This window comes from Sus scrofa, chromosome 4 (genome assembly GCF_000003025.6).
Source record: "Sus scrofa isolate TJ Tabasco breed Duroc chromosome 4, Sscrofa11.1, whole genome shotgun sequence".
NCBI classification, from domain to species: domain Eukaryota; kingdom Metazoa; phylum Chordata; class Mammalia; order Artiodactyla; family Suidae; genus Sus; species Sus scrofa.
Window position 1 is genome coordinate 81,031,088 of NC_010446.5, and position 24,611 is coordinate 81,055,698.

The following is a 24,611-nucleotide window of genomic DNA, read 5'->3' on the forward strand; positions in this document are numbered from 1 at the left end:
GTACCATAATTTAAACATTGTTAAATTGTATGTTTATGTTTTTTTCCTAGTTCATCACATAAAAACTGTTGTAAGTAGACATATATAAGCAAATGAAATAATGTGAAATAAATATCATAGTATGTAAAAGCTTATGCATATCTCTGATTTTTTTTTTTTTTTTCTTTTTAGAGCCGCACCTTCAACATATGGAGGTTCCCAGGCTAGGGGGGCCGCACCTTCAGCATATGGAGGTTCCCAGGCTAGGGGTCTAATCGGAGCTACAGTTGCTGGCCTACGCCACAGCAACGTGGGATCCAAGCCACATCTGTGACCACAGCTCACGGCAACAACAGATCCTTAACCCACTGAGCAAGGCCAGGGATCGAACCCGCAACCTCATGGTTCCTAGTTAGATTTGTTTCTGCTATGCCACAGTGGGAATTCCCATATCTCTGATTTTTCCTTTAGTTTAAATTCCTAAAAGTAGAATTACTAAGTCAAAAGATATGAGCATATTTGATACAGTATAGTCAAATTACCTTCTAAGAAGACTTGCGTCTTCTCCAACTAGCATTTCACTTTTAACACTGGATACTATCATTTCTTTAAAAATGGAGTGTCTCTCTTTCTTTTTATTTGCATTTCTGTGAATATTGGTGAGGTTGCACATTTTTTCATGTGTATATTATCTGTATTATGTTATAAATCATCCATGTTCCTTGCTAATTTTTCCATTGGCATGTTAATATTTTAGGATTTAATAAATAAGATCTGTATGTATAATAACTGTTGTAACTCTTTGTCATATTACAGATGTCTCTCAACTTTGTCATTTGCTCTTTAATTTTGTTTGTGGTTGATGGCTTTAAGTGCTTTGCATTCACTGATGGGAAAATGCTTCATCAAAATACTTTTTATTTTTGTAGCACTGTCCTCAAGCAAGATTTTTTACTGTGACTCGGTTTCCTGATATATTTCATATGTTAAATTTGTCTTGAAAGAGTTTAGTGATTTTGTTTTTCATGACCTATTTTATAAGGATGGAGACTATGCATACATGATTTTACTTTTAGGGAATTTACATTCATAGAATCATTATTGTGCCATTAATCTTTTATTAAATTGGGCTCTACTAATTTAAATATTATCTGATAATTGGAACACTAGTTGGGCTGATTTTTAATATTTTTTATAAAATGGCTTTCTAAACTAAAAAAAAGCAAAATTGCAGGGCATGTAATAACAGTAAAAATACCACTTTTAAAGATACTCTAGAAGACTGTAAATAGTCATACTTATTAAAGTAATCCTCTTAAGACTCCTACTAGGCAATTCCTTATTAGCCTCATATAAGTTATTAAGTGTATATTATTTTGACAAATAATATATAGCAAAAAACATAATTTTTCTTTTTGTTAATTCTTATTAATCCTTCTGTCCATCCCAAATTAATAAAACTGTTGTTCTAAAAATTGAATTTGCTATTCCAGAATTTTAACACTTTATTAACATGCATTTAAAAAATTTATAAACTCTCAAGGATGATTTCTTAGGTTTCTGTATCAGGGGATAAACTAATTATGCTTGTCTGTAGAAAGTAGACATCCTTCAAAGATTATATAGCCTATTTTATCTCACAAGGCAAGGCTTCTTATAGAGATAATGCATATCAGACTATAGTCCATGCAAAGTGTAACCAAACTCTTTGTCAAACACGTTTTCAATAAAAGAGTAGCCATGTCAAAGGGAGATTACAGGTGATTTACTACAGTCTCACTCCATATGTTCTAAGGGGTTTTACTTTGCAGTTTCAAAGAGTGTTCCTTTTCAAATCCCATTCAGTGTCAGCACTTCATTGACTTCAGGATATGAAATGGAAAGCAATGATAAAAGAATAATATTCTTGCCTAGATTGACTATTTTTATCCAGATTAGATTTTAAAGAGAATAACATAAAAGAGAAATAAATGTAAAATAAGAAGATGTGGAAAACTTAGTTGTTAAATCTTTAATTTGGAGTTACCCTTCTCATATAATCTCAAACATACAGTGTAAAACTTTAAGTAAATAATTAGAAACATGAGCTTATTTAGGTAACTTTTGAGACATTATTATTATTGCAATTGAAGACTTGGTAGAAAATTCTCCCATTCCTTTTCAAGGATAATATTTATGCATGTTGCCTTGCCAGGTAGTTTTCTCTCATCAGACATTTCTGCAGTGAGGTTTTTAGAACATTTATGATCTGTATTTCATGAATGGAATCTTCCAAAACTCATTCAGTGATCAGTGTTTTCTGTTTATTATGTTTTCTTCTTAAAAACTCAGGCCTGAGGATATATTATCAATTTATATCATATGCATTCTGAAACTGTTTAGTATGAGGCCATATTTTGAGAAACCAGATGCTACTCTAGAATATATTTGTACCAAAAATGCTATCCAACCCATGACTTGTACTTTATAAGGTTCAACTTTGACATATTTGGGGAAAAGTTGACATGGTTTGATTGCCACCCAGTGCCAATTGTTAAAGTGCATTGTAAAAACTACATTGTAAAATAAAAGAATCATAAAAAGCAAATCTGAGATTAAATTGGAATTTCCAAGCCTCCTTCGGGAATTAAGAAGATATTCCTTTCAAAGTGTTGGCTACTTGAAGTAATGTTTACAATGCTAGCAAAGCTTTAAATTCATTTGTGACAGCAACTGATTAACCTACTTATTAAAGCCATATCTGAGGCTTGGAATATGTTAGAGTTAATATAATACTCTGTTCACTTTGAAATTATACACGCTGGAGTTCCCATTGTGGCTCAGCGGTAAAGAAACTAGGATCCATGGCTAGGATCCATGAGGACACAAGTTCAACCCCTGGCCTCACTCAGTGGGTTAAGGATATGGCATTGCTGTGAGCTGTGGTGAAGTTCACAGATATGGCTCAGATCTGGTGTTGCTGTGGCTGTGGCCGTAAGCAGGCAGCTACAGCTCCGATTCAACTCCTAACCTGAGAACTTCCATATGCTGTGGGTACAGCCCTAAAAAGACAAAAAAAAAAAAAAAAAATGAATATTACTTTTTGTTTAGTAAATATTGTCAAGTATTACAAATGAATTTTTCAAATGAGAAGCTTAAAATAACTTTGAACATAGGAAATCAGTGGTTCCATTGTCCATTCATGTTCATTTCAGTGATCATAAAGAATGAAGAGTATGGTCACATTCTTTATATTTGAAGATATATATGTAAAGGAACTTTATAAAGTGAAACACTGTACAAAAATAAGGTGCCATTAGTAAAGTATCAAATCTTTCTTATTACTTTGGAACCAGAGTCCAATTTAAATACTCTATTTCTTATATGTGTTTTATAGGATAACCTATATTTTTAAAAATTTCTTTATCAGAATTTTAATAGTCTAAATTATCAATGTCATAACATTGTGCTTGTAAAATAGTATTTCATAAATTAGATTAACCTAAAGAGGTTGTATCTAGTACATAATCATGATTGCTTGGGTGAAAAAATAATTCCAACTGATTTCTCATTCCTAATGATCTAGACTTTTGTGGAAATAGATTATGAGATACTCTAACATAAACCTATAATTGTATTAGAGCTCACTTTTGTAAATTATTTAGCATTCAGAGTAGTTGTTATAAATTCAATATGCCTCATAGTCTCTCCTGATATTATGTTGCTTTGCTTCTTTTTTACTTTATTGCCTCTAATTGTCCAGTATATTCTATTTTTTGTTTCTCTACCATGCCACTATTCTGTAAAATTTGGGGGCCAGGGCAAGTCTTTATATATGATCTTAATGGTCTCAGTGGGTACATTGTTTCAGGTAAGCATACTTGGGGGTAACCAGGAGTTAATGGTTGTATTCTAATAATAGTTAAAAGTACACATTAACAGTTCATTGTTATTTAAACCTCTAAGATGCGTGTTTGCTTTAAATAGGTGCAAATGCCATCCAGATGCTTATAAAGGTATTTATTGGTAATAGAATGGCCAATCAAAGTACATGTTTAGGTAATGATGTCATGGCATTATTTAATATTTTACCCTAGAACATTGTGCAAGAATCTTCATAGTAATCCACATGTTTTCCACCACAGTTGTCCTGTTTGGCCCCTCTTTGATCTACATGCTTCTTTTTAGCTGAATGCTGGTAAACGTCCTTTCTGACAGCCCCCTTTGCTCCTGCCTGCCATTATCTGCTGAAGTTCAGAAACCAGAGCATCACTTCAAACAGCAGAGTTAGGGAGTAGCCAGTCAGAAGAGATTCCTGAGGCATGCAAGTTCTGCCATAATCATTCAAAGATGTTTGAGTAGGGGGACGGGGGCGGTAGAGGTGTATGTGAATACAGAGAGCTGTGGGGGTTGGCCTCTGGTCACTGGTAAATAAGTGAAGTCAGGTGCCAGAGAGTCTAGACACAGTGATTTCAGTCCTGGGTCTTTGGTATCTGATACTCAATATGGGACTTGTCTGATTGAACACTATTGCCTCTTCATTGCACAGGATAAAGCCCTTTTAGTGCCTTCCTGTTAAATTAGTAAAAGATGACAATGAACGTAGTTAAAACAGAACAAATCTAGTTTTAATATTTCCTAGTTGTCAGCAGTTACACTTACTTTTGAAGTGTTATGGGTAGCAGTCAAATTAAAGACAATGTTACACATGGAGTTTGATCTAAACTATTATTTTTAAATGTGAATGCTTTAATTAAAATCGAACTGTTTCTCTTCCTTATTATGAAAAACTAATTCTGTATCATGATATATTTCATTCACATTGAGTCCTAATTTATCTTGATTTGGGGATATGGGGTTGGATAAGATTTCAGACCATGCATTATTTTTTAAAAAGCTAGCTCCTGAATATTTCACCATTGGACTTAATATGGAAAATTTTAAAAGAAAGCAAAACAAACCCCTCAGTTTTTAATACATCACCTATAACACCATTTTTAAGGGCAAATTTCATACCACAAGGTTAATTTCAAGTAAATAGCAATCGATATTTTGCCTTGTTAAGCATTGCATTGGTGTAATAAACAGATTTTTGTTATTTTAAAAAAGCATCTTGTATCAGAAATTTTGAAGAAATCCATAGTAGGTTTTTAATTAGAGTATGAAAACATACTATGTATTTACATTAGTTAGAGGACTGTTACCTACATTTTTAGTAATTTGTAATTTAAATTGGCAGTTAGTATATAGATAGCAAAATCTGTTAAATGTGTATCTAATAAATTAAGATTATTTTATCTTTGACAGAAATTTTTTATTCTGCAACATTATTGTTAGTGATTAAAAAATTCCATTAGCAGCAACATTTGTGCTCTCTGGGAAAAGGCATGATACATTGCCAACCAATCACCAGTTACAGTGTTTTGTAATTCTCAACAAATAGTATATATATATATATATATATATATATATATATATTTGTTAGAATTGTATCTAAGTGTACTTCAGAGCAGTTGTTTGGTAGATTTTTGTTTTTGGTTTCCAGTTCATTACTAGTACATAGAAAGAAGATTGATTTTTGTGTGTTGACCATGTATCCTTTTTGAAACTTAGAAGTCATTTGGGGGAGTTCCCGTCGTGGCGCAGTGGTTAGAGAATCCGACTAGGAACCATGAGGTTGCGGGTTCGATCCCTGCCCTTGCTCAGTGGGTTAACGATCCGGCGTTGCCGTGAGCTGTGGTGTAGGTTGCAGACGCGGCTCGGATCCCGCGTTGCTGTGGCTCTGGCGTAGGCCGGTGGCTACAGCTCCGATTCAACCCCTAGCCTGGGAACCTCCATATGCCGCGGGAGCAGCCCAAGAAATAGCAACAACAACAACAACAACAAAAAAGACAAAAGACAAAAAAAAAAAAAAAATAAAAAAAAAAAAAAAAAAGGCATAGAAGTCATTTGGAACTAATATAGAGAATTATTATAACAAGATTAAATAGAATAGGGTCTAACTAGTCTACAGAGGCATGTTGATCTAAAAAGGTATTGCCCTGAGATTAAATGTTTAGGTTATAAATTTTAGGATTTGACTTTCATATGTTGTTAGCAGTTTGACTAAGAAAAATATCTTTTAAAAAAGGAAAAATATCTTCATATAATATACACTGAATTAATTTGCTACTTACCAATAATAGTAGATTAGCTTTTCAAAACTGTAGCATAAGATTTGTTCATTTCTCCTTTATTATGTAGCAGTTATCTGTCATAACAGATCTAGATTACTGCTAAATGGTATAGGTAGCCTACCTTTTCCTTGATGCGTTTCTGTCTGCTGCTTCTCAGACCCATCCTTTTTTGCTCTTATCATTAAGTACAGTTCTTTTTGTGTTTTATACCCATGCCTAAATTAGACTCTGCCTCATAGGTTCATAGTTATTATAGTTATCATAGGTTCATAGTTCTCATAACTTCATAGTTATCAACCATAAATAACAATTCCTAAAATTATACCTTCAAACATTTCTTCTAAACTCAGGATTGTGTTTATAACTTTTACTTTCTGCACTAGACTTATCACTTAGGCATCTTAAACTCAACATATCCAAAACCACAATTACTATCCTCCCTCTAAAGTTTTCTCCTGCTCTAGTTTCCCTCCTTTACTAAAAAGGTTAACACCACCATCCATGTTGTTGATCAGGGCAAAAACCTGGAAGTCATCTTTGACCCTTCCTTTCCCTGAACCAACATCTAGTCAGTTATTAAATCCCAGTTTGATTCTCTTTCCTAAATATATCTCTGATCCTTTTTTTCTCTATCCCCACTGCCCTACTTAGTCTAGGCAGCTATCATCATACGTGGACTCCTCCAGCCCCTTGGATGGTTTTGTCACTTTCTCCTAACCAGTCTATTTTCTACACTGGCCAGACCTTTTTGAGACACAGATCTTATCCTTATACTTTGCTTTTTGGATGCCTTTAATGTTTTCCCATTACCCTTAGAATGAAGCCCCCAATCCTTAACATGTATTTCAAGACCTTGCATGATCTGGCTTTTACATGCTTCTCTCTCCAGTTTCCTACACTCCAGCCATACTTGCCTTCTTTTAGTTCCTAGGAAGAATGATGGTTGTCCCTGCTTTGTAACCTTTACAAAAGCTATTTTCTTTGCTCAGAATGCTCTACTTCCATGCAATATTCTAAATTCTTTGAATGCAAGGCTTTATCTATATTTCTCTTATATTCTTCTCTGTACTTCATACTTTATTTTTAATGCTAAGCATCTAATAGTTCATTAAACATTTATTCATTAAGTTATTCAATAGTGAAAGCCAACCACTTCTGTGCTGAAAATGTAATTGTATTATTTCCAACACACAATATAAGGTGACATGTGATAAAACACTGCTTTTGGTTTTTTGTGTGTTTGGGGTTTTGAATAAAATATGTTCTGTACTTCTTGCTAGTTAATGAAGATGCTCTTTGAATGTTCGGATGAACGAATTGACTTGGAACTCATTTCTTTCTGCATTAATCTTGCTGCTAACAAAAGGAATGTACAGCTTATCTGTGAAGGTTAGTGCCTTTGAGCTTCATAGATAACCTCTATCATATGGCATTGGAATATGATGGAAAATAGATAATAACAGTAATTATTTACTAATTATGGTAAACATGTAAATCCTATTTTAAACAGTTTTTAAAATTACAGCTATAATTCTTAAATGTCAGATAGACTCCGAATATTCTTACATCATGAGTAGAAACACATACCCTTCAGTAACATTTTATAAATCATTTGGTCAGTTATTACCCTTAACTGAAATTTGATTTTTAAAAATATTTTCTAGACGAAATAAAATTTTTTTTCTGCAGAGTGATTTGTTACAATATAAGAGCCAATACAAATGTATTAGCTATTTGTTTCTGTAGTATCTTCATAACATGACTTGTCATGCATTATGATATTTCAGAGTGTGTGCAATAGTTTTTTCTTATTTGAAAAGTATACATGTTCATTATAAAAAGTACAAATGAGTAAATAGGAAAAAAGTTAAATTTTACTCCCACTATCCAAAGATAATCATAAGTAAAACTTTGGTACAATGCTTCTGCATATTTTTAAATTAAAATGGGGTTCTCTCTGTATATGGTGACATGTTTTTTAAAGTAAATACTATCTGGATGTTGTTCCATGTGATTAAATACTTTTACAAAACATAATTGCCAATAGCAAAATAATCCATTAAAGGATTTTCCATACTTTAGTCTGCTATTTGGGATAGTTTACTGCTACTTCTTTTCTGTTACAAGCAATGCTGTAGTAATTTTCATTTCTCTGAATCTTTCATGTTTCCATTTTTGTATTCTTAGGGTAAATTCTGAGAAATAAAATTTTGAGGGTCAAAAAAATTTTACATTTAAAAAATTTGGAGTTCCCGTCGTGGCGCAGTGGTTAACGAATCCAACTAGGAACCATGAGGTTGCGGGTTCGGTCCCAGCCCTTGCTCAGTGGGTTAACGATCCGGCATTGCCGTGAGCTGTGGTGTAGTTTGCGGATGTGGCTCGGATCTGGCATTGCTGTGGCTCTGGCGTAGGCCCCGGGCTACAGCTCCAATAGACCCCTAGCCTGGGAACCTCCATATGCCGCGGGAACGGCCCAAAAAGAAATAGCAAAAAAAAAAAAAAAAAAAAAAAGACAAAAAATAAAAAATTTGTGGTACATATTTCATACGCATACTGTGTGTTTTCATTTAATGAAAATCTAGAACAGACAAAGCTAATTTGTGTTTAAAAAGAAAAAATAAGGAAAAGAGAAAGATGAGGAAGAGGAAAAGGAGGAGAAAAGAAGAAAAATAATTGTATTGGGGAAATAAGATCAACTGGGAAGAGGCACAAGGGGACTTTCTGCAGTGAATGGAAATACTCTACATCTTGATATAGATATGAATTACACAACAGCATACATTTATTAAAATTAATTGATTTTACACTTAAGATTTATGCATTTGCTATGTGTAGATTGGGGTTTCTTGAGACCTGCAAATTAAAAATCCATTAAATTTAAATAAACCTAAATTTTATTGGAGGAGTTTTTTGGTTTTTATTATAGGAAATGGACTGAAGATGCTCATGAAGAGGGCTCTGAAGTTCAAGGATCCACTGCTGATGAAAATGATTAGGAACATTTCCCAGCATGATGGACCAACTAAAAATTTATTTATTGTAAGTATAGTTTTTGGCTTTCTTCTCAAGTAGCCTGAGAATTGAAGCTTTAAAGTGCTACATTTGGAAATAAACCTATTATTGTGCTCTTGTTAAATACTAACTCACAACCCAAGTTGGCTCTTCTGTTATCCCCTTACTTGTTCAGTTTAGCTTCTAGAAATCTCAACTTAAATTTTAATGTCGTTTTGTTTTATTATTCCAGTCCCTAACCTTTCTATTCTCACTCCAGTTTTCTTGCCTTAAAGCAGTTCACCAGAGACTCCCTTTAGCAGTATAGCTCAAAGTTATTAAAACAAAATAATCACATTTAATACTTTTTCTCCTATGGGTTAAATTATTAGATTGATTCTTCTTCCACAGAAGTCATTTTAAACTTGTACTAAAATTCTTTTTTATTCAGGATTATGTTGGGGACCTTGCAGCTCAGATCTCTAATGATGAAGAGGAAGAGTTTGTGATTGAATGTTTAGGAACTCTTGCAAATTTGACCATTCCAGACTTAGACTGGGAATTGGTTCTAAAAGAGTATAAGCTGGTTCCGTACCTCAAGGATAAACTAAAACCAGGTCTGTACTAAGTAGTTAACTTCTATATAATCATTAAGTTATTTCTTTCTGTTATGGGTAAGCTCATTAGAGCAGTATTTTGTTACTATTATTATACTAGGAACACATTTTCTTCCCACACCTCTAGTTTTACCCATAGTCTAATCAGAGCTACAGCTGCCAGCCTACGCCAGAGCCACAGCAATGCAGGATCCAAGCCGCGTCTGCAACCTACACCACAGCTCACGCCAATGCCAGATCCTTAACCCCACTGAGCAAGGCCTGGGATCGAATCCGCAACCTTATGGTTCCTAGTCGGATTCATTTCCACTGCGCCACGACTGGAACTCCTGTTTTCTTAATTTCTCTTTTCTGTCCTGTCTTCTTATTTTTTTTTATCCCGCCTTTTTAAAATTGTCAGATACCATCCCCCTCTACACATGAGTTCACATGCACACAGAAAGTTCTTTGAGCCATTCAAAGGACTCTTCTATTTTCTGTTTACATTGTCATTCATTTGTATTTTCAGTGACTTATTTCCCCACCTCTCTACTGCCCTTGCCACCACGAACTATCATCAGTGAACTTGAAATTTTGGAAAAAAAGACAAATTTATAAGCATGTTAAGGATTGATTTAATAATTCTCAGTATCTTTTCTGTGAATTAGAATTTGGCAATATAAAAGGATTTGTATTAGGATATTTCAATGAAAACTTTCTGTGATTTGACTTTATTAGGTGCTGCAGAAGATGACCTTGTTTTAGAAGTGGTTATAATGATTGGAACTGTATCAATGGATGACTCTTGTGCTGCATTGCTAGCCAAATCTGGGATAATCCCTGCACTTATTGAGTTGCTAAATGGTAAATTATAATTTATCTTAATTGATTTTTATGCTAATATATAAACAAGTTATGACTTTGGATTTTTAAATATGGTATTGACAGTCATGCAATATTTATCTTGTTACTTTAGTTATCTTATGGCAAATTACATAGTTAAGAAAATGAATTAAATATACTTATATGAGATTCGATAGCATAATATCTAATGGCTTTAGATTGCAAAGTTAAGACTGTTGCTATAAAGTGATTCAGGACCAATTTTATAGACACAATTTTATAGACAGTACCCTCTCTTACAAGCCTTTAACAACAACTATTCTGTCATTTCTTCTTTCTCTTGAGCTTTGTGTTGGTTGAATTGGATATCTTATATTGTGCAAACCCTTTTTTTAATATCTTAATTTATAATCAGAAAAATTTACTTGAAAGCTAATTCTAAGCATCATATTCCCTCCTATATCCATTTATGCTATTGTTCTCTAAACTTTCACTGTGGTGAAGAAAGTGTTCTCTATCTGCACTGTCCAACACATATGGTTGTTTAATACTTGGAGTATGACTGTTGAGACTGAGAACCTGAATTTTAAATTAAATTAATTATCACAATGACTCTAGTTACAGTATTGGACAGTGAAGGCCTAGATAGTCTTTCCCTTACTTTTGTATTGCTCTTAAGGTGCTAGGGTTCACTGTTTTCCTTATTTCATACAAAATTTGTTTGACTCTAATAGTATTCTCTTAGGGCCAGGTTTGCTAGGACCTCAGTCTGCTCAGGCCATTATAACAAAATACCACAGACTAGGTGGCTTAAACAACAGAAATATATTTTCTCATAGTTCTGGAGGCCAAGAAAGTCTATCAAGGTGCCAGCCAATTTGATTCCTGGCACAGTCTTTCTTCCTGGCTTGCATAAGGTTACCTTCTTGATGTTTCCTCTTGTTCTGTTATGACAGAGAGAGGGGGGTATGGGGAAAGAGAGAAAGAAGGTGAGCACACACAAGTGCTTTGGTATTCCTTCTTGTAAATTTACAAATCTTTTGGGATTAGGACTCCACCCTTATGACCTCATTTAACAGTAATTACTTCCTTATAGCCCTGTCTCCACATAAAGGCACGTTTGGAGTTAAGTCTTCAGCATATAAATTTTGGAGGAATGCAATTCCATCTATAGCAGATAAACATTAAAACTAGCTAATTAGTATTGAAGTTAAATATACGAATGTGAAAAGCTTTGAAAGACTCTCTAACCTCAGTCTTTCCTATACCAGCTGTAATATATGTGCATTTTGTATTATTTTTAAGTGTTTTTTCAAAGCATACGTAAAGAAAAATATACACAAATTGTAAGTTTTTATAGCACAATGAATTTTTCTAGTAAGCAGTCTCAGGTTATTCCCACTCACATAAGGATATAAAACATTACCAGCACCTAGAAGTCCCTCTCCTGCCACCTCCCAGTCATTATCACCTTCTTTTAAGTGGTTTATATCCTTCCTTTTATCACCCATTAGTTAATTTCATGTGGTTTTCAACTTTTTATAATCTTATTTCTTTTGCCCTGTATTATAAATGTGAGATTTATCTATGTTATATATAGAAGTATGTTCCTTTCTATAGCTTTATAAACCTACCACTGTTTTCCTTTCTACTATTAATTGATGGTACAGTGGTTGTTTTTGAGTGTTTCTTTGATTTTTAACATAGAAGGGCTATTATAACTAATTCTCTCCTATGAACATTCTTGGGTTTTTTGTTTTGTTTTATTTTGGTTTTTGTCTTTTTAGGGCCACCCCCATAACATATGGAGGTTCCCAGGCTAGGGGTCGAATCAAAGCTGTAGCTGCTGCCCTATGCCGCAGCCATAGCAATGCCAGATTCGAGCCACATCTGTGACCTACACCACAGCTCATGGCAATGCTTAACCCACTGAATGAGCCCAGGGATCAAACCTTCATCCTCACGGTTACTAGTCAGATTCATTTCCACTGAGCCATGACAGAAACTCCCCTATGAACATTCTTTAACATTTCATTTAGTAAACATATCTACTCATTTCTGTTAGACACATACTTAGGAGTAGAACTGTTGGGTCATGGAGTACGTGTATATTTGACTTTAGAAATAATGCCAGTCTGTTTTCCAAAGTAGTTGTGCTTGTTTTCAGTCTCACCAGTAGTTTACATAAGTTCCAATTACTCTACATCACCAACATATTTAGGTATCTAGCCTCTTTAATTGTAACCTTTGCATGGTATCTTATTGTGGCTTTAATTTTTATCTCCCTAATAATAGATGAAATTGAGTACTTATTTGTGTTTATTGGCCATTAGATATGGCTAATAAAGTGAAGCACCTATTTAAGTCTTTTGCCCATTTTTGTCTTATAAATCTTTAAATGTTTAACTTGTAATTTTTTTAAATTTTATTAGAGCCTAGTTGACTTACAGAGTTGTTAGTACAGCAAGGTAAATCAGTTATACATACGTAGATTTGAAAATTCTTTAACATAATGCATTTTAATGGTCATCTAAAGGTAATGCCTCCACAAAAGCCCTGAATAGACATTTCTCCAAGGAAGATATACAGATGGCCAACAAACACTTGAAACAATGCTCTTAACATCCCTGATTATTAGAGAAATGCAAATCAGAACTACCATGAAATACCACCTCACACCAGTCAGAATGGCCATCATTAATAAGTCCATAAATAACAAGTGCTAGAGGGGGTGTGGAGAAAAGGGAACCCTCCTGCACTCTTGGTGGGAATGGAAGCTGGTACAACCACTATGGAGAACAATATGGAGGTACCTTAGAAAACTGTACATAGAACTACCATATGACCCAGCAATCCCACTCTTGGGCATATATCTGGACAAAACTCTCCTTAAAAAAGACACATGCACCTGCATGTTCGTTGCAGCACTATTCACAATAGCCAAGACATGGAAACAACCCAAATGTCCATCGACAGATGATTGGATTAGGAAGATGTGGTATATATACACAATGGGATGCTACTCAGCCATAAAAAAGAACAAAATAATGCCATTTGCAGCAACATGGATAGAACTAGAGACTCATACTGAGCAAAGTAAGTCAGAAAGAGAAAGACAAATACCATATGATATCACTTATATCTGGAATCTGATATATGGGACAAATGAACCTTTCCACAGAAAAGAAAATCATGGACTTGGAGAATAGACTTGTGGTTGCCAGGGGGAGGGAGTGGGATGGATTAGGAGCTTGAGGTTAATAGATGCAGACTATTGCCTTTGGAATGGATTAGCAATGAGATCCTGCTGTGTAGCACTGGGAACTATGTCTGGTCACTTATGATGGAGCATGATAATGTGAGAAAAAAGAATGTATTCATGTATGTGTAACTGGGTCACCATGCTGTACAGAAAATTGACAGAACACTGTAAACCAGCTATAACGGAAAAAAATAAAAATCATTATATAAAAAATTTTTTTAAAAAGATAATGCCTCCATGTTTTTGTTGTTGTTGGCCACACCTATAGCATGGGGCAGTTCCCAGGTCAGGGATCAAACCTGCAGCACAGCAGCAACCAGAGCTGCTACAGTGACAACTCTGGATCTTTAACCCACTGCACCACAGGATATAACTCCAATGCCTCTATATTTGAAGTATTTCTAAAAATAGTGTGTGTGTGTGTGTGTGTATGTATGTGTGTGTATATATATATGTATATATATATTTCTTTAATACATCCTTATCACAGCCAGAAACTTTCAGATTAGAAATAATTAGAAGACTAGATAGTTGGGAGGTGAAAGTAAAGACAAGGTAGTTGGCAGAATGAGAATGAAGATTTTATGGTGAATTGGAGAAAAATGAAACAAAATGAGCTGTGTCCTTGAATTACTATGCCACATTGATTATGACTGAGAGAGCTGAAATATGTATAAGCTAACAGACCCAGCTCAGTATTTTACTAAATTTTCATATTCTCTGACAGGTATTTATCACAGGCAGAGGCTATATACTAATGTTTTTAAGAAATATATGAATTTTCAAGAGTTCCCGTTGTGGCTCAGTGGTTAACAAACCCAACTAGGAACCATAAGGTTGTGGATTCAATCCCTGGCCTTGTTCAGTGGGTTAAGGATCTGGCGTTGCCATGAGCTGTGGTGTAGGTCACAGATGCTGCTCAGATCCCGCAGCTGTAGCTCTCATTAGACCCCTAGCCTGGGAATCTCCATATGCCTCAGGTGCGGCCCTAGAAAAGGCAAAAAGACCCCCCCCCAAAAAAAATATATGGATTTTCATGATTAAAACCCTTGGGATTAAGTGAGTGAGCACTATTTATCAAGAGAGTAATTAATAAATTTTAACCAAGTAGTTTAAGAGAGTAGTACTTTGGCAAGTTAGTAAGGGAAATTATTTTGAACAGATGGATATTTAGGGGCCCACAATTTATTCCACACAACTAATTGGATACTCTCTTGACCTATAAATCGTTATCTAACAGATAGCACTGAACTGTTGCCAGGAGTTGATAGCAAACTATTAGTAAATCAAAAATTATTACTTCATGCCAGTAAGTAAAGTTTAATTTTGTTAATATTATTAAACAAAGGTCTATTTATAATAGTATAGTTTATACTAAAAACCTAAAATTTAGAAAGTAGTGGTTTTGTTTTTTTTTTAAAGAACTGTTTTTCTCATGTAAGATCAACATTATAGAGACAAAATATAACCATATTTATTCCACAGATTAGAATTATTGAAGAATTTCTATAAGGGACTGAAAAAAAAACCATAAATAATGATTAAGTGTTGCCATTTCACATTAGGGACTTAGAGGTTAATTTAATCATTTAAAAAAGAAATACTTGGTGGCAAAATATAGTGAAAATTACAGAAAAGCACTGTTATTATTCTCGTAAACCAGTCTTGTTTCTCAGTTTTAGAAATCTAGAGATACAGCCTTTTGAAATGAACAGTTTCAGGTAGTCTGGTTTAAACTCAGAGATGATAAAATTTCTCTTTTCAAAATCTTATATTTTGGAGTTCCCATTGTGGCTCAACAAGTTAAGAACTCAGAGTTGTCTCCATGAAGATGTGGATTTGATCCCTGGCCTTTCTAAGTGGCTTAAGGATCCGGTGTTGCTGCAAACTGCAGCATAGGTAACAGATGTGGTTCAGATCCAGTGTGGCTGTGGCTGTGGTGTAGTCCAGCAGTTGCAGCTCTGATTCAACCCCTAGCTCAGGAGCTTCCATATGCCACAGGTGACACCACAAAAAAATAATAATTATTTTTATTTCTGTATTTCAAAGTAATTTAACCTCCTTAGTTTAACCACAACCAAACTTAGTAAAACTTCTGAATTTTTTACTGATCATCATGTAATTTAGAAAAATCACCTGAGACATAAATGATATATGCCACCCATATATTATAATTCTAATTGTCCTTTAACCTGTCTCCTTGTTACCTTTAGTTTCTCTAATTCTCTATTATTCCCCTAATGTTTTTCAATTTTGTATGTAAACAGTATTCTTTTATTTGAAGTTTTCTGTTTCCTTTCAGCTCAACAAGAAGATGATGAATTTGTGTGTCAGATAATTTATGTCTTCTACCAAATGGTTTTCCACCAAGCCACGAGAGATGTCATAATCAAGGAAACACGTATCCTTTCAATATTTATCATAGATAATGACACTTAACATATTCAGAAAAGATGCATTTTTAGGTATTTTTTCTTACACATTTTCAAATATTGTAGAAAATACCAAGCTTTGAAGTAAATGTACAGGCCAAGCTATATTTCATGGAAGCCTTTTACCACAAACCAGTATATAGGTAGAATACATTGGGAACAATTCTTTAATTTATTAGGCTGTGGTTCCTAAGAAATCTAACAAATATAACTTCCTTCTTTATTGACATAACTTAAATATCAAAGGTTCCTGAGACTATCCTTTGTCTTCTTTTAACCCAACCTTATTCACTATACATGGGAAAACACATTCCCATGACTTCAGCTACCAGCTATATGCTAATAAGTATTTGATATCTTCAAAACTTCTTGCTTGGGTCCCAGACATTTGTTGCTAACTGCCACACAGATGTCTTCCATCTACCTGAAGGGGCATAGTATGGTGTAGCCTATAAAGCATTATGGTTAAATAATCCTAATTTTAAATTACCTTTTACCACTTACTAACTATAGGACCTTGGATTAGTTACTTAACCTCCTTGAGCATACAGTCTTGCATCTATAAAATGGCCATAATATTGTTACACCTAAAAAACCTCCTACATCGTAAGATTGTTGTCAGTACTGTGTTCTTAAAGCTCCTGAAATAGTTCCCAACACAGAGAGATACTCAGAAAGTGATATTTTATCACTATTGCAGCGAGAGAGGTACTAGATTTTACCAGCATCTACCCCTGAAAAAGTCTACCTCCTGTATTCATAGTGAATAATAACAGTATCATCTACCCAGTCCCTTAGCTGAAAATTTTGTATTTGCTACATCTTTTACTACACTTAATTAATCGTTCATTTTTTTTCTGGAAACATTTATCGAGTTCTGACTTTCTAACAGATACTGTTTTAAGTCTTGGTGTATAAAAAAAGTCATTCTCTTTACTTCAGGGAGTTTATAATCTCATTGGAAAGCTAGACAACTAAATCAATATAAAATTAAGGTCTATTATGATCAGTCATAAAGGTGTGTGCATTGGACGCAAGAGAGGATCTGTGTAACTAAGTCTGGTGATGTCATGAAAGGCTCACAGTGAATGTGGTATCTAAGCTGAATCTTTGTGGTTTCGTTTTTCAGTTTTGGTGGTCTGCTTATTTGTAAATGAAAAAAAAAATCTGCTTTCGAACACTGCATAAAATCATTCATTACCCACAAGAAAAATCTAAATTCTTTTGCTTTGAATGTAGCTCTTTGTAACTTGACCTTAACCTACTTTTCCAAAGTCCCTCTTTAACCTTATAGTGTACAGTTTCTCTTAGAACACCACAATTCCTATCATTTATCAGACATCACTGCCCTGTCCATAACTTACTGTCTCTTTGCATGTCTTGTCAACCTCAAGTGCATCTTTTCAACCTGACAGTCTCCAGCTCATCAAAAATAAGTTTATAAGGCATTTGCTCAGTTAAGCCTTTCTAATCCTTTGCCTAACTCCTTACCATTAGAAGTAATTTCTTTATTTTCACCTCTAATAAAATACTTTAAATTATGTATTGAGGAATTACCCTTGTGGCTCAGTAAGCATTGACACTGCTGTGGCTTTGGTTACTGTAGTGGCACAGGTTCAGTCACTGGTCAAGGAACTTCTGTATCATGTGGGCCCAGCCAAAAAAGAAAATTTTGTATTTACATGCCTGTCTCTACTGAAAGACTTTGAGTACCTCTAGCTCAAGACCTGGCTTTGTCTTCCTCATTTTCATCTGTACCCAAAACTTAACATAGTGGTTAGAAGTTGTTTGGTCGGTGAATTCATGTATCTAAATGGTTAATGTTCTTTTAAAATTAATAACCTTGGGAGACTTTTATATGATGATGGGGCATTGCTCAAAACATTTCGAAACTCTTCTGATGTTCAGAGTTAATAACAGTTTTAGTGTTATTTTTGGAAGAAAATTGCCTTGCTTTTGAAGAGAAGTTAAACTTCTGAAACCATGTAAAGTCTTGAAGAGTCAAGTCTAACTAATAGCAAATTTAATTAAGAAATGTTTGTTTTGATAATGAGCTGTCAAAATATAAATACTGTTTTGCTTTAATAGGTATAATGGAGAGTATTCTTTTTATCATAATGTACTAAATATTTTTTAAATGTGGCTTAAAAACTACTCTCCCAGGAGGATAAATTCCAGAAAAACTTTTGAGCCATGTTAACATCATTGGAATAAATTAATTTTTTTTCAGCTGTGTTCCATAGAACATGTTCCTTTAGTATTAACTGCTTAATTAGTGGGAAACACTGAGTTAAACAGATATTCTTGCTATAGGGTTTTCTTACAACCCTTAATAGGCTTTTCTTGGTTGAGAATCTCTAAAAGTATACTTTACATAGAGAAAATGTATATAATTACAGTAGACACTATAAGAAACACATATTAGAAAACATTGAAGTGAAGGTATAGCTTTTCCTAGGTAACTTCTGTGAAAGGCAACCTCTTATTTAATTTGTCATCTCATAGTGTTTTTTTCCTGAGGACTGAAGAACAATGATATATTTTAAAGTACCTATCAAAAAGTGCCTAGTACATAGTTAATAACTGTTACTGTCTCTGCTCTGATCCTTTTAAATTGTACAAAGCTTACACTATTAAGATACTTCTATTTAATTTTTTCTTCTCAGTGTAACTTTCTTTTCATTTTCTCCCAAGTTCAGCTGTTGTTAAGCCATTGAATCTAAGGTATTGACCTTAGTATTTTAAAATAGTTATTCTAAAGAATATAACATGTTTTACAAGGAGATCCTGCTGAGTAGCATTGAGAACTTTGTCTAGATACTCATGCTGCAACAGAACAAAGTGTGGGGAAAAAATGTAATTGTAATGTATACATGTAAGGATAACTTGATCCCCTTGCTGTACAGTGGGAAAATAAAATAATATAATATGTTGATAATGGTGGGAATGGGAGATAAAAGATATGCGGAATTAAAATTTTTACAAAAGCATCAAGGAATACTACTTTACATCTTATGCGTTAATCCATGTTTTGAGAATGGATGGGAGTTCCCTCATGGCTCAGCAGTAACAGACCTGACAGTATCCATGAGGACACAGGTTTGATCCTTGGCCTTACCTCTTGGGTTAGGGATCCAGGGTTGCTGTGAGCTGTCGAGTAGGTCACAGACGTGGCTCGGACCCCACATTGCTGTGGCTGTGGTGTAGGCCGGCAGCTACAGCTCCAGTTTGACCCCTAGCCTGGGAACTCCCATATGCCTTAAGTGTGGCTCTAAAAAAACAAAAAATAAAATAAAGATTGGATAAAGATTACTGAAGTGCTTTTGCCCAGCGTTTAGGTGTTCAAAAACCAGGATTTTTGTTGATGTCAATTACATTTGTATATGTCTTGTATTTGCTGCATAGTTTAAAATTATTAAAATATTTTACCATAATTTTAAACATTTTATTCTGATTTTCTCCATGAAATCAGTATATTTAAGTGCTTTAAATAAAGACTTATTAGGCAGGAAATCATTCCTTTTTCCCATTTTTTAAGTCAAAATTTGATCAACATTATTTGATATAATTTTTAGCGGAATGAAAGAAACCTGTCATTTGAAATGGCTAATATAGGCTTATTCTAGGTAAATATATGATTTATATTAAAATGTTTGAAATATTAAAAATGACTCTCAGCACAACTCAGAGGAATTGGGAACCAGTGCTATTACAATGATAAATTTTCATGTAATCTCAACAATTGTAGCATGGGAAATAAAACAACCCAAATTTGACTAATACATTTAAATATCCCATGAGAATTTCTAAGAGTTTCCCAAGAATTTTGTTTTCATCTTATCCTTACAAAAGCAATGAATAGGAGTAGGTCTTATTTATTAAATAAACTTTTATTGAGCACCTGTATATATTCTCAGAGTTTTTATCATGAATGGATGTTGGATTTTGTCAAATGCTTTTTGCTTCTATCAAGATGATCATGTGGTTTTTGACTTTTCTTTTGTTAATGTGGTGTATGACATTGATTGATATGCATATATTGAACCATCCTTGTGAACTTGGGGTGAATCCCACTTGGTCATGGTGTATGATCTTTTTTATATGTTGTTGGATTCAGTTGGCTAGAATTTTGTTGAGAATTTTTTCATCTATATTCATCAAAGACATTGACCTATAATTTTCTCTTTTGGTAGTACCTTTGTCATTTTTGGTACTAGGGTGATGGTGGCTTCATAGAATGTCTTTGGAATTATTCCATCTTCAACCTTTACAAAAAATTTAAGAAGGATGGATATAAGTTCTTTATATCTTTGGTATAATTTGCCTAGAAACCATCTGATCCTGGACATTTCTATATAGGGAGTGTTTTTATTATATATTAAATTTCATTTCTAGTGATCAGTCTGTTTAAATGATCTATTGCTTCTTGATTTGGTTTTGGTGGGCTGTATGTCTCTAGAAAGTTGTCCATTTCTTCTGGGTTGTCAAATTTGTTGGCATATAATTGTTCATAATATTGTCTTACGGTTTTTTGTATTTCAGCAGTATCTGTTGAGATTTCTCCTTTTTCTTCTTTTTTTTTTTTTTTGTCTTTTTGCCTTCTGTAGGGCCTCACCCTCAGCGTATGGAGGTTCCCAGGCTAGGGGTCGAATCTGAGCTGTAGCCACTGGCCTACACCACAGCCACAGCAACGCAAGATCCAAGCCGCATTTGCAGCCCACACCACAGCTCACGGCAATGCCAGATCCCTAACCCACTGAGCAAGGCCAGGGATCGAACCCACAACCTCATGGTTCCTAGTCGGATTGGTTAACCACTGAGCCACAATGGGAACTCCCAAGATTTCTCCTTTTTCATTTCTTATTTTGTTTATTTGAGTCCCTTCTCTCTTCTTGGTGAGTCTGGCCAGAGGTTTGTCAATTTTGTTTACCTTTTCAAAGAACCAGCTCTTGGTTTTATTGATTTTTTTTCCTATTGTTTTTTTAATCTCTATTTTATTGACTTCTTCTCTAATCTTTATGATTTCCTTCCTTCTGCTTACTTCATGTTTATTTGTTCTTCTTTTTCAAATTCTTTTAGGTGGGTATGTTGAACCATCCTTGGGTACCTGGGACGAATCCCACCTGCTCGTGGTATATGATCTTTTTTATACGTTGTTGGATTCGGTTGCCTAAAATTTTGTTGAGAATTTTTGCATCTATATTCGTCAAAGATATTCGCCTATAGTTTTCTTTTTTTGGTGGTATCTTTGTCTGGTTTTGGAATTAGGGTGATGGTAGCATCATAGAATGTCTTTGGGAGTGTTCCTTCTTCAATCTTTTAAAAAAGTTTAAGGAGGATGGGTATAAGTTCCTCTTTGTATGTTTGGTAGAATTTGCCTGTGAAGCCATCTGGCCCTGGACTTCTATTTGTAGGGAGTGTTTTATGACATATTCAATTTCATTTCTAGTGATTGGTCTGTTCAGTTGATCTGTTTCTTCTTGGTTCAGTTTTGGCAGGTTGTAAGTCTCTAGAAAGATGTCCATTTCTTCTAGGTTGTCAAATTTGTTGGCATACAATTGTTCATAGTATTCTTTTACGTTTTTTTGTATTTCTGTAGTATCTGTTGTGACTTTCCCTTTTCATTTCTGATTTTGTTTATTTGGGTTTTTTCTCTCCCCTTCTTGGTGAGTCTAGCCAGAAGTTTGTCAATTTTGTTTACCTTTTCAAAGAACCAGCTCTTGGTTTTATTGACTTCTTCAGTTATTTTTTGAATCTCTATTTTGTTGATTTCCTCTTTGATCTTTATGCTTTCCTTCCTTCTGCTGACTTTAGGTTTTTCTTGTTCTTCTTTTTCTAATTCATTTAGGTGTTAGGGTAAATTGTCGATTTGAGATTTTTCTTCTTTTTTGAGGAAGGCCTGTATTGCTTTGAATTTCCCTCTGAGCACTGCTTTTGCAGCATCCCATAGATTTGGAGTGAATGTGTCTTCATTATCATTTGTCTCAAGGTATTTTTAAATTTCCTTCTTTATTTCCTTCTTGACCCATTGGTTTTTAGTAGCATGTTGTTTAGTCTCCATGTAGTAAGTTTTTTCTCATTTCTTTTCCTGTGGTTGGTTTCTAGTTTCATGCCATTGTGGTCAGAGAAGATACTTGAAATAATTTCTACATTTTTAAATTTGTTGAGGTTAGCTTTGTGCCCCAGGATGTGATCAGTTCTTGAGAATGTTCCATGTGCACTTGAGAAGAATGTATATTCTGATTTTGGGGGGATGTAATGTCTTGAAACTGTCAATTAAGTCTAACTTTTCTATTGTGTCCTTTAGGATCTCTGTTGCCTTATTGATTTTCTGTCTAGAGGATCTGTCCATTGATGTGAGGGGTGTTAAAGTCTCCTACTATGATTGTATTCCTATCAATTTCTCCTTTTATGTCTGTTAGTATTTGTTGTAGGTATCTGGATGCTCCTATATTAGAGGCATATATTGACGCTTGTAATATCCTCTTCTTGAATGGATCCTTTAACCATTAAATAGTGTCCTTCTTTGTCTTTCTTTATGGCTTTTATTTTAAAGTCTATTTTGTCTGATATGAGTATTGCAACTCCTGCTTTCCTGTCTTGTGTATTGGCATGAAATCTCTTCCCAGTCCCCTCACTTTCAATCTATATGTACCCTTTGCTCTAAGGTGAGTTTCTTGTAGGAAGCATATTGAAGGTTTTTGCTTTTTTATCCATTCTGCCACTCTGTCTTTTGATCGGAGCATTCAGTCCATTGACATTTACGGTGATTATTGATAGATATGTATTTATTGGCACTTTAAACCTTGTTTTCCAGTTGATTCTATGTTTCTCCTTTGTCCCTTTATTTTTTTGGTTGGATGATTTCCTTTTATTTTATGCTTGTGTCCTCTTCTTTTTAGTTTTTGTGAATGTATTGTTTGGTTTTGATTTGTGGTTGCCCTGTTTTTCACCCCTTCCTATATCTGTTTGCTTTAGCCTGATAGTCATATAGTCTCAAACACTTTCTTAAAAAAAAAAAAAAAAAAAGTCTAGATTTTCTTTTCTTCCCCTCTTTCTATGATTTTGATGTCCTTTTTTATCATCTTCATGTTTATCCTTGTGCTTTTCCTTGTGTTTATCATCATGTTTATAATAGTATTTTTTCCCCTCTTTTTAGAACTGGCTTATATAAGTGATTGCTTTCCAGTGTGGTTTCCTCCATTCTGTATCTTCTTATTTAGTTCCTGTTTAGAGGAGACCTTTCAGTATTTCTTTTAGAATGGGTTTAGTATTGCTAAATTCTTTTGGTTTTTGTTTGTTGGAGAATTCTTTATTTCTCCTTCTATTTTAAATGCTATTCTTGCTGGGTAGCATATTCTAGGCTACAAATTTTTCCATTTTAGAACTTTGAGTATGTCTTGCCACTTTCTTCAGGCCTGTAGTGTTTCTGTAGAGAAATCAGCTGCTAGCCTTATGGGGGCTTCTTTATAATTAACTCTTTGTTTTTCTCTTGCTGCCTTTAGAATCCTCTCTTTAACTCTTGCCATTTTTATTAAATATGTCTTGGTGTGGGTCTCTTTGGGTTCAACTTGTGTTTCCTGTATCTTGATATCTGTTTCCTTTAGATTTGGAAAGTTTTCAGCCCTAATTTCTTCAAATATGTTTTCAATCACCCTCTTTTTCTTCTCCTTCTGGAGTCCCTATTATGCATAGATTGGCCCACTTTATATTAGCCCGTAGATCTCTTACATTGCTTTCATGTTTTTTCATCTGGTTTTCTGTCTGCTGTCCTGATTGGGCTATTTCCATTTTTCTATCTTCCAAGTCACTAATTCATTCCTCTACATTATTCATTCTGTTCTTCAATACTTTTAACTCAGCTTGCATCTCTGCAGATGCATTTTCTAATTTTTCTCGGCTCCTCCTTATATTTTCTAGTTCCTTTCTAAAGTAATCTGCATTACTGTTCATGTCCACTATATTCCTTCATATTCACTATTAATTTTTGCTATCTCCTTTTGAACTCAGTCTCTGTTAGACTGAAGAGGTCTCTTTCTTTTTTTTTTTTTAGGGCTGCACCCACAGCATATGAAAGTTTCCAGGCTAGGGGTCGGTCAGAGCTGCACCTGCCAGCCTACAGCATAGCCATAGAAACACCAGATCCAAGCTGCATCTGCACCCTACACCACAGCTCACAGCAATGCCAGGTCCTTAAACCACTGAGCAAGGCCAGGGATCTAAGCCACATCCTCATCAGTATTAGTCTGGCTTGTTACTGCTGCGCCACCACAGGAACTCCAGTCTCTTTCATTGTTTGCTCCAGGGAAATTCTCCAGTTCTTTTAAGTGGGAATGGTTCCTGAGCTTCTTCA

At 34.5% G+C, this 24,611-nt stretch overlaps 1 protein-coding gene across 8 annotated transcripts in view; it reads left to right on the plus strand.

The window, feature by feature from the left end:
• KIFAP3 (kinesin associated protein 3) overlaps positions 1 to 24,611 on the plus strand; it is a 183,104-nt gene that overhangs the window by 109,056 nt on the left and 49,437 nt on the right. For all 8 annotated transcript variants that reach the window (XM_021089425.1, XM_021089424.1, XM_021089426.1 and 5 more), the window contains 5 exons: positions 7,415 to 7,523; positions 9,061 to 9,173; positions 9,577 to 9,742; positions 10,460 to 10,585; positions 16,129 to 16,227. In XM_021089425.1, the coding sequence (XP_020945084.1) occupies positions 7,415 to 7,523; positions 9,061 to 9,173; positions 9,577 to 9,742; positions 10,460 to 10,585; positions 16,129 to 16,227 (613 nt within the window). The remainder of the gene's footprint in view (positions 1 to 7,414; positions 7,524 to 9,060; positions 9,174 to 9,576; positions 9,743 to 10,459; positions 10,586 to 16,128; positions 16,228 to 24,611) is intronic.